Source organism: Procambarus clarkii, chromosome 26 (assembly GCF_040958095.1).
Source record: "Procambarus clarkii isolate CNS0578487 chromosome 26, FALCON_Pclarkii_2.0, whole genome shotgun sequence".
Classification (NCBI taxonomy): domain Eukaryota; kingdom Metazoa; phylum Arthropoda; class Malacostraca; order Decapoda; family Cambaridae; genus Procambarus; species Procambarus clarkii.
This window is the reverse complement of record NC_091175.1, coordinates 20,896,120-20,910,026: the sequence shown is the minus strand read 5'-3', so window position 1 is coordinate 20,910,026 and position 13,907 is coordinate 20,896,120. Positions and strand designations below refer to the sequence as shown.

The following is a 13,907-nucleotide window of genomic DNA, read 5'->3' as shown; positions in this document are numbered from 1 at the left end:
GGACCTTGGAGTCCTAAATACGTCATTCATTTGGGACCTTGGAATCCTAAATACGTCCTTCATTTGGGACCTTGGAGTCAGAATCCATCATTTACTGAAAGTTACACAAGTGGGAGCGACAGTAGAAAAAAACTAACGAAACTCTAGGAATAATCAATCGTTATCAATCTTCGACTTTAATGAAAAGAGGTTGTCATTCAATTATATAAATCTCTGGTGCGCCCCCACCTGGATTATTGCATCCAGGCGTGGAGACCTCATCTTCAAAAAGACATAGCTTCATTGGAGAAAGTGCAACACCGGGCAATAAATAATTCAGAACTAAGTCGACTCTCATACCAGGACAGGTTGAGGGCCACAGGGCAGATGTAACACAAACAAGAAGTAACGGTTTTAAGCTCAACAAACCAGAATGTAGGACTGAGAACAAATGGTTTTTCACCCACTGGATGAACACGGAACCGTCTATCCGCCTAAGCCGTAAATGTCAGAACTCTGCTGAACTTCAAATTCCAGCTTGAAAAAATGATCAGGACAAATGGAGGGACCTTTGACAAGCCGCAGGCATCCTGTCATCGAGGCCAATACAGTGTTAGTGGCCCTCAGGTAAGTTTATCTAGGGCTGGGGTTGTTGCTATTAGCAATTCGGTGGAATTTGTGGTTGGAAGGTTTTGTTTGAATATAAACTGTTAGTAGATAGTGGTATGGGAATGGGTTTTGGGGAAGGAGGCAGTAAAACTATGTGTTGGCAGGGAAACGTTTGTGTAAAGGGAACAGGTATGGTGAAGGGACTCAAAATAATAATACCCTTAAGCTGTAGTATACAAAAATTACGATGGTTAGAAACAAAATAAATTATTTAAATGTTCTTGTTTGCACAGAAACAATATATATTATTGCAGTAACAGAAACGTAGATGAACGTAGAAAAAAGGGAACTATAACTGAATATAAAATAAAGATTGACACGGGGATTGCAGTCCCCGTGGCGCAGTGGTAACACACTCGCCCCGCGCTTCGCGAGCTACATGGCCTGAGTTTGTATCCTATTCGGGGACGATTGATTGATTGATTGATTGATAAAGATTAAGCCACCCAACAGGTAGCACGGGCATGAATAGCCCGTAAGTAGTACATTTTTTTTTGTTCAGTAATTCTTTTCAGTATTCTGAGGTCGCATTTAATCGTCAAGCTGTTATCGCGGGGGAGGATACTGCTTGACAGTCTTTATGAGGGTGTCCAGCTGCTGGACACCTTTTTTGACCCCAGGAGAGTGGCTGTGTTGATGGCTTCAGGGTGGCCACTGCATGATTCAGGAACTCTTAAAGCTCTTCTAAGGTCATTGGTTGCTTCACATTCCAGAAGATAGTGAAGTAATGGCTTTTCTGTGACAGTTTGGCAGAAGATGCACTCTCTCTGTCGGGGTTCACCAATCTCCCAGTTGCATCTGTAACCTAGACGTAGTCTATATAGCCTAACTGCTATTTCCCTGTTGATTTGCATCTGTAACCTAGACGTAGTCTATATAACCTAACTGCTATTTCCCTGTGGATTCCTTTTGGGATATTTAACCTTTCTAATTTGGTTGCCTGAAGATACCATGTTGCAGAGGGCGAACCTTCAGCTATTCTCTGGTGCAGGTAGACTATGTTGAGATGTGAGAGTTTTTTGATGATGATATTTTTTATGTTCTCTAGGCTGGGTTGAATTGTTTTATGTATCACTGGATGACGAGTTGCCAATTTAGCAATTTCATCGGCTTTCTCATTATGGGATTCCAACATGGGATGGGATCCAGTTTAAGGTTATGTTGAGTCCTTTGCCTTTAGCGACTGCTCAAGATACAAAATGGTGGTAATTATTTCCACGTTATCTTTCCACTGTTTTTGTCCTAATATTTGAAGTGCAGCTTTTGAGTCTGTGTGTATGATTGCATTTTGAGTGTTTTGTGCAATCACATATGCGAATGCCTGTTGTATGGCAAACAGCTCAGTTTGGGTTGATGATACTAGTTCTCCCAGTCTCCAATATGCCTGTACGCTGGCCGTGCAAAGAGCAGCGCCAGCACTCTCATATTGTGTCAACCGATCCGTCTGTGAAGATGTGGGTGGCTCCTGCTATGCTATTCATTTGCTCTTCTATTATGCGCCTTAGGATTGTTGGATCATAGGCAGCCTTTTTCATTGGGAGACTTTCTATTACTATTTTGAAGGTAGGCTCCTCCCACGGTGGGGAAGGAGTGTAATTTGGGTGTGGTTGATCACCCTCTCTATCAAGAATCATGCTTTTTAAATGTAGTCTGTTTAGGACTTTTCCTGCTCTTGCAGCCCAAGCGTTTCCATTATTTTGGCCTAGTCCAACCACCAAGGCCTGCCGTACTGGGATTGGATCAGGAGAAATAATTATCTTACTGATAATTGTAGCTGTTCTTTGTGATATTCTTCCTTGAAGAGAGGGCAAACCCGTCTCCAGTCTTAGAGTTTCAAGCCTGGTCCACATGGGGGCTCCCAGTGCGGCTCTCATAGCATTGTTTTGGGCAACTTCAAGCTTTTTCCACTGTTGGTGTGATAGACTTGTGAGTGCAGGTGCGGCATAATCGATCACTGATCTGACTGCCTGTACATAGTATGTGCGAAGGACTTGCAGGTTGGCTCCTCCAGAAAGGGAGGTTAGCGACCTGAGGATTGCCGTCCGGGCCGCAGTTCGCTCTCTCAAGTAAGTGACCTCAGCATTAAAATTCATGTGTGTGTCCAGGATTATTCCAAGATACTGATAGGTGTCCACCCATTCAATTGGTTGACCCAATCCAATTGGTTGTCCCTCCTGTTGGTACAGGAGGGACATAGGCTGGTCAGGGTCGGCTCCAGTGCCACATTATAAAAAATATCTTCCTCTAAAATGTGATTTTCGTTTTTTTAGAAATGAAATTGTTGATGTGTTTTCTTTAGAATGAATATAATCTAATGATTATAGTCTATCTACATTATACATTATAAAATACATTATAATCTAATGAGTTTAAGATAAAAACTAAGCACTACCTATTAACTACCTGTAACCTACCTTACCCCTATAATGTCAACCCATGTCTGCTATTTTTTTTAAACAATGCTGTTTGTCGACAAAATTGTATTTTTTGCTGTTTTTCTGCCATGTTCCCCTTTTTTTATATTTTCTCAACACATTTTATACTTTAATCTCAATTAGTATTAAGTTTTAGTCTTTAATGTTTTTCCTGCCCGAAACGCTTTGCGTAATAGTGGCTTTAGGCATTGTATGTACTAGCTCTATCTATAAATTCATCAATATTTGTATCACACATTTTATGTATGTACTTTACCTGAATAAACATTTGAATTTGAATTTTGAATAAACATTTAATTATGCATGTGTTTCATGAGTATCGCCAAAATGATGAACTTAATTCATTCAATTTATTTATGAAGATAGCAAGGAAAATTATGATGATTATACACAAATCACAATAGCGTGATGCATCAAATGAACAAATCCACAAAGGGCAGTGACGAGGATTCGAACCTACGTCCGAGAGCATCCCAGATGCTGCCTTAATCGACTGAGCTACGACATGGTCAAAAGAGTTGCAACCAGAAGTTCTACCGAACTTTTTTTTTTTTTTTTTTTTTTTGAGATATATACAAGAGTTGTTACATTCTTGTACAGCCACTAGTACGCGTAGCGTTTCGGGCAGGTCCCTGGAATACGATCCCCTGCCGCGAAGAATCGTTTTTTCATCCAAGTACACATTTTACTGTTGCGTTAAACAGAGGCTACAGTTAAGGAATTGCGCCCAGTAAATCCTCCCCGGCCAGGATACGAACCCATGACATAGCGCTCGCGGAACGCCAGGCGAGTGTCTTACCACTACACCACGGAGACTATTTGGATCCTGCAGCCTCTCCGAGACAAACCAGGGTTTTACACAACTCCCCCATGCACTTAAGCTATGTCAATAGGCCGTTCTACCTCTTTGCCCAGGATCAGAATGGGAAGATGGTGAAAGGGAGGAGAGAAGCAGATGGGGAAGGGGGGAGAGGAACAGAGTGGAAAGATGGGGAAGGGGGGGGGGGGGGAGAAGCAGATGGGGAAGGGGGGAGAGGAACAGAGTGGGAAGATGGGGAAGGGGGGAGAGGAGCAGAGTGGGAAGATGGGGAAGGGGGGGGAGAGGAGCAGATGGGGAAGGAGCAGAGTGGGAAGATGGGGAAAGGGGGGGGGGGAACAAAATGGGTAGATGGGGGAGATATGGGAAGAGTGAGGCCTGAGCACAGCTGGGTATCCCCCCCCCCCCTCAATTAGAATATAAGTCTTGTGTATCTATAAATTAACCACTAACATTTTCTAATGTATAGTGTATCATATAAACAACAATTATTATTATATTTACCAATATCATCCTTGTTAAATTAGCAATTCAGGCTTCCTAATTTTTATAATATTGTCAAGTACAGTATACAGTATTAATTAATTATACAGTTTAATTAATGAAGGATCTATAAATCATTAATTACTTGAAAAATAAAATAGTATACATTAATAGTATGAACATTAAAAACATCTTTACTCCAATAAATATATTGGCCTAGGTGAAGTTAGGAAAGGCTTTAGTCTTGATTATTTTATATTTTACACATCTTATCAGGGTGAGCAATTTTAGGGTATATATATATTCCTGAATTTGCGTGAAGGCTACTATCTCATTTCTGGCCTCAATGGGGACAGGAAGCAGGGGGGTTTGTCAAAGGTTGCCCCCTCCCCCTCCCCCCATATTGTTCTAGAGGATTATTTTTTTATCTGGATTTTAAACTGACATTGTTGTTGATATGATGTGATATGCATTGTTTTACCCCACATTAAAGTTCTATAATTTTTCAAAAGCATTTACCAATTATCTGACAATTTGTAGAGTTCATGTAACATAGTTCTTTGTCAGGCTTCAATATCAGTTTTGCTTCCTACTTTACCATAGTGTAAAGTATGACGCCTACAAATTTAATGATGCAGTTTGTAATGTTCTCATCTGTCATTTATGTATACAGTATAACAAAATGGTTTGCCTCAAGATGGAACTTTGCAGTACTCCACTCGCCACATTTTTCAATTCCATTAAGGACGATCCTTTGCTTCTCATTGGTTTATGCTGAATTGTAATGCAGAAAACATACAAAAGGTTTGGTTAGACTTATCCTAATTGGAATTTATTGGTTTAGTCTTCATGGCAAATAAAATATTGAATTATTTAATATGTAGGTCTATAGGTCATCTGCAATAGTGTCATTAGTGATAGAGACGACTATTGTGAATATACCTTTGCCAAGTTCTCCAGTAAATCCCATAAATCCTCCTTGACTATCGGTGCCATCTATAGATATCCCAATATCAACATACTGTAACTTCATTCTCAGACAACGTAAGGAATCTTATCATAAATAACAATCTCAACAAAAATCACATCATTCTGGGAAGTGATTTCAATATTGACCTGGGTTTACAAAATAACCCTCAAGTTGACTATTTCCGTAACAGCATGTACTCCTGTATGCTAATCCCCACAATCACCAAACCAACCCGAGTCACTCAAACATCTGCCACTACCTTGGATCACTTGTGGACTAATATAACAGCTCCCCTTACATCTGGTATACTCTATGACAGAACAACTGACCACTATCCTACTTTCCTCATAGCAAACATTGACATAACACCACCAGAAAGCAAGAAACTCTCATTCAGGCTACACAGTGAATCAGCTTTAGGCAATCTCTCACATGCACTTCACAATATTAACTAGGAATCTGAATTCAATAATACACAGGATATACAGGTAAACTCATTAACTAATCTCTTTCTCTACAAAACTCTAAGCCTCTACAACACTCACTGTCCCTTCCTTACCAAACAAGTAACTGACAAAGGAATAAACAATCCGTGGCTCACAAATGGCATACTCAAATCAATCAACAAAAAACATGAATATGAAAAGAAATTTAGGATTGGCCTAGTTACAAAGGAAGTAGTTAAAAGGTACTCATCAGTGCTTACCAGTATCATAAGAAAAGCTAAACTTTCATATTATGAGACTAGATTCAAAGAAGCAAAAGGCAACATGAAAAGCACATGGAAAACCATCTCTAATATCCTAGGAACTTTACAACACTCTCACAACCAGATAACACTCTCTAAGGATGCCTTTACACCATGAACTGATTTAGAAATGTCAAATGAATTTAATAGCCTCTTTTCATCGGTTGGTTGCCAGTAAAATTGCCACCTTGCCAGTAAAATCCCACAGACTCGGACACATATCAACACTCATCTCTCAGGTAGCTATCCAAACTCTCTTCTCCTTTCACCAGTCAGCCCGACAGATGTTGTGTCCATCATACACTCACTAAAAACCAAAGCTGGGAACATCAGTGAAATCCCTCTTGTATACAAGAGCGCCTCCCATGCCCTTGCGCCATCCATTGCTCTGCTGTTCAACAAATCCCTAGTGTCATACCTTCCCTGATATCCTTAAAAAAGCAAGAGTAACGCCAGCTCATAAATGAGACAATCCGGCAGACATAAACAGTTATAGCTCTATCTTGGGCTATCTTTCTATTGAGATCAATATCAAACCTACCCATACTATCAAAAATTATTTGAAAAAATTATCTACAAACAGCTCTACTCCTACCTCGTAAAATTCGACATACTCAGTCCCTGTCAGTTTGGCTTCCGCTCCCAAAAAGAGTACCAACGATGCAATTATTAGTCTCCTTGATATAATTTACTCAGCCCTTGACAAAAATGCGTTTCTGATTGGACTCTTCATTCACCTAAGAAAGGCCTTTGATACTGTTAATCACAACTACCTCTTACGTAAACTCCATCATTATGGAATCCGAGGCCATTCCCTGGACTATATCCAATCCTATCTTAGTGATAGACACCAATGTGTAGCCATCAATGATATAACCTCTCCCACTCTACCAATAACCATTGGAGTGCCACAGGGCAGCATCCTGAGACCTCTCCTATTTCTTATATACATCAATGATTTGCCTAATGTCTCTAACATTCTGAAACCTATATTGTTTGTTGATGATACTACCCTCATCTACTGTAACCTCAACTAAATAATGTTGTTAATAATGAACTAAAAAAAGTCCACTTATGGATGTCAACCAACAAACTAACACTTAACATAGAAAAGACCTACTACATCTAATTTGGAAGCAAATCACCAAATGCAATCCAGCTTCAGATGACAATGTTAACATTAGTAATAAAAATGCTGGAAAGTTTCTTGGCCTATTCCTAGACAAGAGACTCAACTTCAGCACCCACATACAACACGTAACTAAGAAAGTCTCTAAAACAGTTGGTATACTCTCCAAAATCAGATATTATGTACCTAACTCTGCTCTCATCTCACTATATTATGCACTAATCTATCCCTATCTTAATTATGGTATCTGTGCATGGGGTTCAACCACTGCAAACCACCTCAAGCCCATCATCACCCAGCAAAAATCTGCTATTAGAATACAGTAATAACAAATTCTGCTTTGAGACAACACTCAGCCCCCTTGTTTAACTCTTTAAACATGCTAAACATAATCTCACTCCATACATTCTCTTATGTCAACTACATGTACAAAACCCTGTTCTTAAATGCAAATCCTGTTCTGAAACTCTCCCTGGACAGTTGTAATAGGACCCATTATCACCACACCAGAAATAAATATTTCTTTGATATCCCCAGAATCAAACTTAATCTGTGTAAACACACTATGCAAATAAAGGGACCTAGTCTATGGCACTCACTCCCTAATGAATTGAGAAGCTGTCCAACTTTTGCATCATTCAAAAACAAAACTAAAAAGTACCTAATTTCATCTTCATAGTTTTCTACCTTGCTGCTTTAAAATTGCACTGTATCTTGTGCTACCCAATCCAAACAATTTTACCATTGTGATCATTGCTGTTTTCTTAAATGTGCTATCAATTTGCTATATGGTGCCTATTAATCTTTGTTTAAATTACCAATCAAGCTATCAATGTAATCAATCAGAGCTTTAATATACCAATGTGCTTTAATATACCTACTAATCTCTCTCATCTCATTTTTTTCTTGCACTGTATCTGTTACTTTATTAATTCTGCTAGAATTTACCTGCAGTGTTTGGCTTCCTTTACTGCTTCTTCTATTTTTCCTTCTCCTTGGCCACTTGTGCATAGGTCAGTTGCATATCTTTCTTTCACCGTTCTATTCCCTATGTAACTTTGTCCATCTGTACTGACAAAAGCTGTTAATCCTGTTGGATTTCCTTACCTAACCTATTGTAGTCATTTATGTTTAAATTTGCTTTAACTTCTTCCAAAGCTATATTCAAGAGTTTATTTTCCTCTTCCATGGCTTTGCAATTATCCAACTTGTGTGGCTGGGTGTGTGAGAGAGACACTCCCAGTGGCCTCAAGTCCTCAGTGACCCACACATGATTTGTACAAGACTAGATTGTGTTTACTTTGTTGGTGGGGTGGGGCCCCTGGGCTGGTGATAGGAGGGTGGGTGGGGAGGCATTTACTTGTGAGGTCAATTACAAAATGGTGGACCACCAATACAGTGCACATGTATTTTCATTTATTTATTAATGTTATTATATCACTTCAATTTTAAAAAACGATTAACTTTGTCAAGCAGGATAACTCCATCATTCAAGGTAAATAATGTTGTGGGTTTTATATGGTGTCTTAATTTTGAGGATGCTTGGGAACACCTCTCCCGTTTAAGGCATTACATATATGGAAAATCTCAATCCACATTCTGAACAATTGCTTTATAGTCTTGGAACGTAACTTGTTCGTAATTGGGGAACTGCCTGTACCATTTTTAGAATATAATGAATAACAGCTTCAGGTTAAGTGGATCTATAAAAATTTAATAATACAACTAATTAAAAAAACTTTTACTATAAAAAGCAGCTACTGCTATACATACATACAGTATATATATATTTTTAATGAATATATATCTAAGTATATACACACAAGAATTCAACATTTAAATTATCAGAGCATAAGATGGATAAGTTTCATTTGTACAGAAAATTGTAGAATAATGAAAGATGAAGAATTATTATGAATGTAATGGCCAAGATATTCCAAATGATTGAAATTCTTTACAAATATTCTTTTTAAGACTATAGCAAAATTGTTATGAATAAGTTAAAATTCAAGTTTAAAATATAAAATGGTATTACAGTACTGAATATGCTAAGCCCTAGGCAGGAAAACAAACTTTAAGATGGAAAAAATATATCTTCATTCTGGGTGTACAAATTTGTATCCTTTACTAGATCATCTACCCTTTAGTACATAAAGACTAAACCACACACCAGAAGATGAAGAGACAACAACGTTTCAGTCCGTCCTGGACCATTATCAAGTTGATATAAAGGTTTAGTTGTCATATCTTCAGCTACATTATTGTGATTCATCGTCTGCATATAGCTGTACAGTATATACATTGTTTGGAAAAAATAAAACATCCACGGGTAGTATGGCAAATAGTTTTTGCTAAATTTGCCAACTTGATACAAATAGCTTGAGCACACACACACACTGTTAGCACCAAGTTCAGTCTCTAATTATTAGAGTTTTGTGATAATGTATGCCATCAAATGTTCTGTTTAACAACAGTAATAAAAATCAATTTTTATTGCTAGACACCTTTTGTCTTTTACTACAAAGGGGAGATACTTTCAGTTATTATTTAATCTCGAGTTAAAAATAAAAATGCCTGTTGTGTAAATATTATTGTACATGTAATAATACCTGTTGTATGATACATTTAGTAATACCTTTGTTGTATTAATGACATGTACAGGCTGTCTTTGATTTGCATGATTTTTGAGAATGTGGAGTCAGTGGTATGAGAGTCAACACTGTTGTACCATGTTACAAAGTGCTAGGGTAAATTTTAACGTCACACTGGTTTAGTGTACGTCTTCCAAGTTCGACAATGTAGAGAGATTTTGGAATATATTCTTTCATCATTTGCACAGCCCAAGCATTCTGACTTCATTATGTACTGTATTTGTGGCTGTGAAGTAGAGGGAGCATTAAGTGTTAAATGTCCAAATAGGTGCTGTATAAAGTAAAGAGCAGAAAAACTTGAATTTTTGGAGACCTCTGTTTATGTTCTATAGGTTTCTCATATATCTTTGAGTTTGATGTGTGTGATTTTTACTGTGTAAGTCTCTTATAGAAATACATGTGTTGTGCAACTCAAGGGTTGCATATAGTAATTTGGCATTTCCTCTTCCATCACTGGACATATGTGCTATACATTCTACACTTTTATCAACAGCACTGATAAAAAATTCGGTGAACTGCTGAACTGTGTTTGTAATAATCAACTGAATTTACACTGTAGAATGTCACACACTGATACTATTAGATCTAAAAGTGAGTAATTCAGTGAACACTAGGAATATCTTGGCATCATGTTTAGTGAATAACAAATTCTAGTACCTTGCCAAGATACCACTAGCTATATCCTGGTACTATGTGTTATGTTTTAACAGTTACTCTAAAGTTCAGTAGTTGTCTGGACAGGTGAAGGGTCTGTCAAGCCACGTCGACCAAACAATACATTTTCATTAGTGGTACTAACACTCAGTGGCCCTTCACCACCATCTTCATCATCAGCAAAATGTTCATATGCTGGATTTCTACCACTTGGAGTTGTAGCAGCAGCCATTGCAGCTATATGTTGCAGATGGCGTTGGCCAGGTGGGGTGTCCCAATCTAATGCCACTGTTTTATCATGCTGATGATGATGCATCATTCCTGAGATGCTCTGATCACCATCCATGACATCGTCTACTTCCCTACTGCTAGCAGTGCTGCCATCATCACTCACTGTAAGTAATGACTGTATTGTAATGAACAAAATATTATATGAAGTCTTTGTATCTAACAAATATTAAGTTATTAAATAAGAGTAGGTATTTGCACAATTATAATTTATATTAAAAATAAACTTACACTGTTGTTTGGTGATATATGATACATTATCCATGGAAAAGTGATGAGATGGTCTTGAGTCCAAGGTTAGTTCCTGTACAGATTCATCATCCATAGGGACACTCATGTGCAGTACCTGTAAAAAATTTTGTATAAAAATATTGGAACTCTTGGAGAATAAAATTTTACACAAAATATGACTATGAACAGGTTTGCTGATATGAAGATACTAAGGAAGATAGGAAACTTAGATGATTGTCATGCCATTCAAGAAGACCTGGACAAATATGTGTATGAAGCAACACTTGGCAAATCAAATTTAATGTGAATAAATGCCACATAATGGAATGTGGCATAGGAGAAAATAGGCCACACAAAACCAACAAATTATGTGAAAAAGTTAAAAAAAATCCTTAAAGAAAAAGGTCTAAGGATGGTACTTTATAAAAAAAAAACTGTCACCCGAGGACCACATAAAGAATATTATGCGAGGAGCCTTTACTACACTTTTCAATTTCAGAATTGCTTTTAAATACTGTACATGCATGGTGAAATACTGGAACTAAAGAAATTGTTCACGATCTTTGCGAGACCAAAGCTGGAATATGCAGTGGTTGTATGGTGCTCGTATCTAAAGAAGCACATCAACAACCTGGAAAATGTGCAAAGATATCCAGCTAAATGACTTTTGGAACTGAAAGGCAAGAGCTATAAGGATAGGTTAGAGGCATTAAATATGCCAAACCTGAAAGAAGAAAGAGAGATATGATCACTATGTACAAAATAGAAACGGGAATCAACAAAATTTATAAAGGAGGATACCTGAGGCCTGGAACGTCAAGAACAAGAGGTTATTGATTTAAGCTAACTAAACCAGAAAATTCTAGAAAAAACACTAGAAAATTCACTTTTACAAACAGTGGTAGATGGTTGGAACAAGCGAGAAGGCGGAGGCCAAAACTGTCAGTATTTTCAAAGAATTATATATGACTGTTGGGAAGACAGGACACCATGAGCGTAGCTCTCTTTCTGTAACTACACTTAAGGAAATTCAACCCGTCCTCGACTCAAGTCCATTACATCCAGCGGTTGACCCCACAGACGCATTCATCAATTTTAACATGTTGTTCATTCAAAACAGGAATTTTCTCAAATATAAATTAATGTTATAATATATTAAAATATTGTGCATATATAGGCATAGTTTAGGTTAGGTTAGGTGTTTAGAGTCTGTTGGCAATTATTTGTAATACGTAGGTGAAGCATTTATAGCGTTGTGGTTCGAACAAAATTCATCAGTGAAGCACTTGTTCCGGATATGTTCGAATGTCATCGGTTATGAGTCGTGTGTAAACCGTTTTTCATTCATAAACGGGAGGTTTGGTGGGGTCCATGGAATCACCTTTGGGTCTTTGTTTGGAGGATGGGTGGGTAATTACCTGCTTTGTTTCTAAGCCCTTGTCTTTGGTTTTCTGTTTCCTCCCAGGATGATTTTTGTGATCCCAGACTCTTCCTAGCTAGCAATGACTTTCTTGCTAGGGATTTTTGGCATGCCTTCTGCTGTTCAGGAATGCTTGTGCACCTCTTTTTTTTCCCAAACCTGTTCTTTCTTGATAGTGTGGCAGCTCCTGGTTGTCTGACTTGGCTTTGGTTCCTCGCATTGCAATGAGGCTGGTCAGTTTACTGTTAACTTGCTGTTATGGAGAAAAGCCCTTGTGGGTTTTTCTGGTTGTCTGCGAGGTGGGCTTGCTGCGGTGTGGCATCAATGTTCTCCGGTGCATCCCGTGGCAGAGGTTGTGTCCTGGTTGTTCAATCCTCTTGTTTGTATTAGGGGTGAGCTTCCATTAGGCTCTCTGGGCTTTTGGCTAGCAATGGTCTCACGTTTTGTGTGTTTTACCTGTTCCTCCTGTGTGGTGCCTCTAGTGCAGATTTTGGAATTTGCTGACTCCTGGTCTAGATGGGTGATCAGTGATGAATTGGTGTCAGGTGGTGGCATTGCTCTTGTCATCTGTACTCACTTTGTCAGCACTCTACATATACTGACAATGAAACATTCCAGTGCATGTACACGGAGTGTACCTGAATGGGGTTCTGGGAGTTCTGCTTCCCAGCCAGGCTTGCAGCTTTCCACATTTCTGGCCTTGTGGGGTTCCTCATTACACTGTAGAGATGTACTCCAGTCAGAATTCTGTCTTTTTCTTCTTGCACCTGCCCTTCTTAAGCATTTTCTGCAGTGGCATTGTCTTACGCACTGTTTTCTTGGTAGCCATTCAAATAGTTATGCAGCAGTCTGCTTTTACCACTTTGACTTTGTAGTAGTTGTGTGTACCCTTAATTTTCTTTGAAGATTTGTTCCTAAACATTTTTCCCCTTCATGCTCACCCTGTTCTGGTCACCTCAGCTGGGGGTTTGTTTCTAGACCTTTGGTGCTCTAGGTCTGAGTGTCTTTGTCAAGTGATGTGCATGTTGGTGGCAGTTCTGGGGTACTATGATGTGCCCTTGTCCTTTTTGAGCTTTGTATTTTTTCTTTAGTGAGGACACTATTTCTGTTGTTTGTGGCCCCTGTTCCCCAGAGTTGACTGGGTTAATGTACTTTACCTCCAGGCTGGAGTTTGAATCTGGGTTGTAAATATTGTCCATCCAGTTGCTCGTTTATTGTACATTTCTCGTGGTTCTTCCCCTCTGTGATGTGGTTGATGTAACCCCTGCAATAATTATTGTGGGGGCCAGATTTTGGTCCTGGTCTCAGGTAGGTACTGTACTGGTGTGATCTGATATAGCCTGGTGTGGTACCTGTGTTGGGAGGTCTCAAGATGGGTAACTTAAGAGATACAGAGTGGACTCACTAGAAGTGAGTCCAGTTCAGTGCTACGA

The 13,907-nt window shown here is 38.7% G+C and overlaps 1 protein-coding gene across 3 annotated transcripts in view; it reads right to left on the bottom strand.

Annotated features, from left to right (window-relative positions):
• Positions 1–8,959: 8,959 nt before the first annotated feature.
• The window catches only part of Cad99C (cadherin 99C), a 226,593-nt gene continuing 221,645 nt past the window's right edge, over positions 8,960–13,907 (bottom strand). For all 3 annotated transcript variants that reach the window (XM_069331962.1, XM_069331961.1, XM_069331960.1), the window contains exons 31-32: positions 11,055–11,169; positions 8,960–10,928 (exon numbers count right to left, since the gene is read on the bottom strand). In XM_069331962.1, coding sequence (XP_069188063.1) covers positions 10,597–10,928; positions 11,055–11,169 — 447 coding nt within the window. In that variant the 3' untranslated portion in view covers positions 8,960–10,596. The remainder of the gene's footprint in view (positions 10,929–11,054; positions 11,170–13,907) is intronic.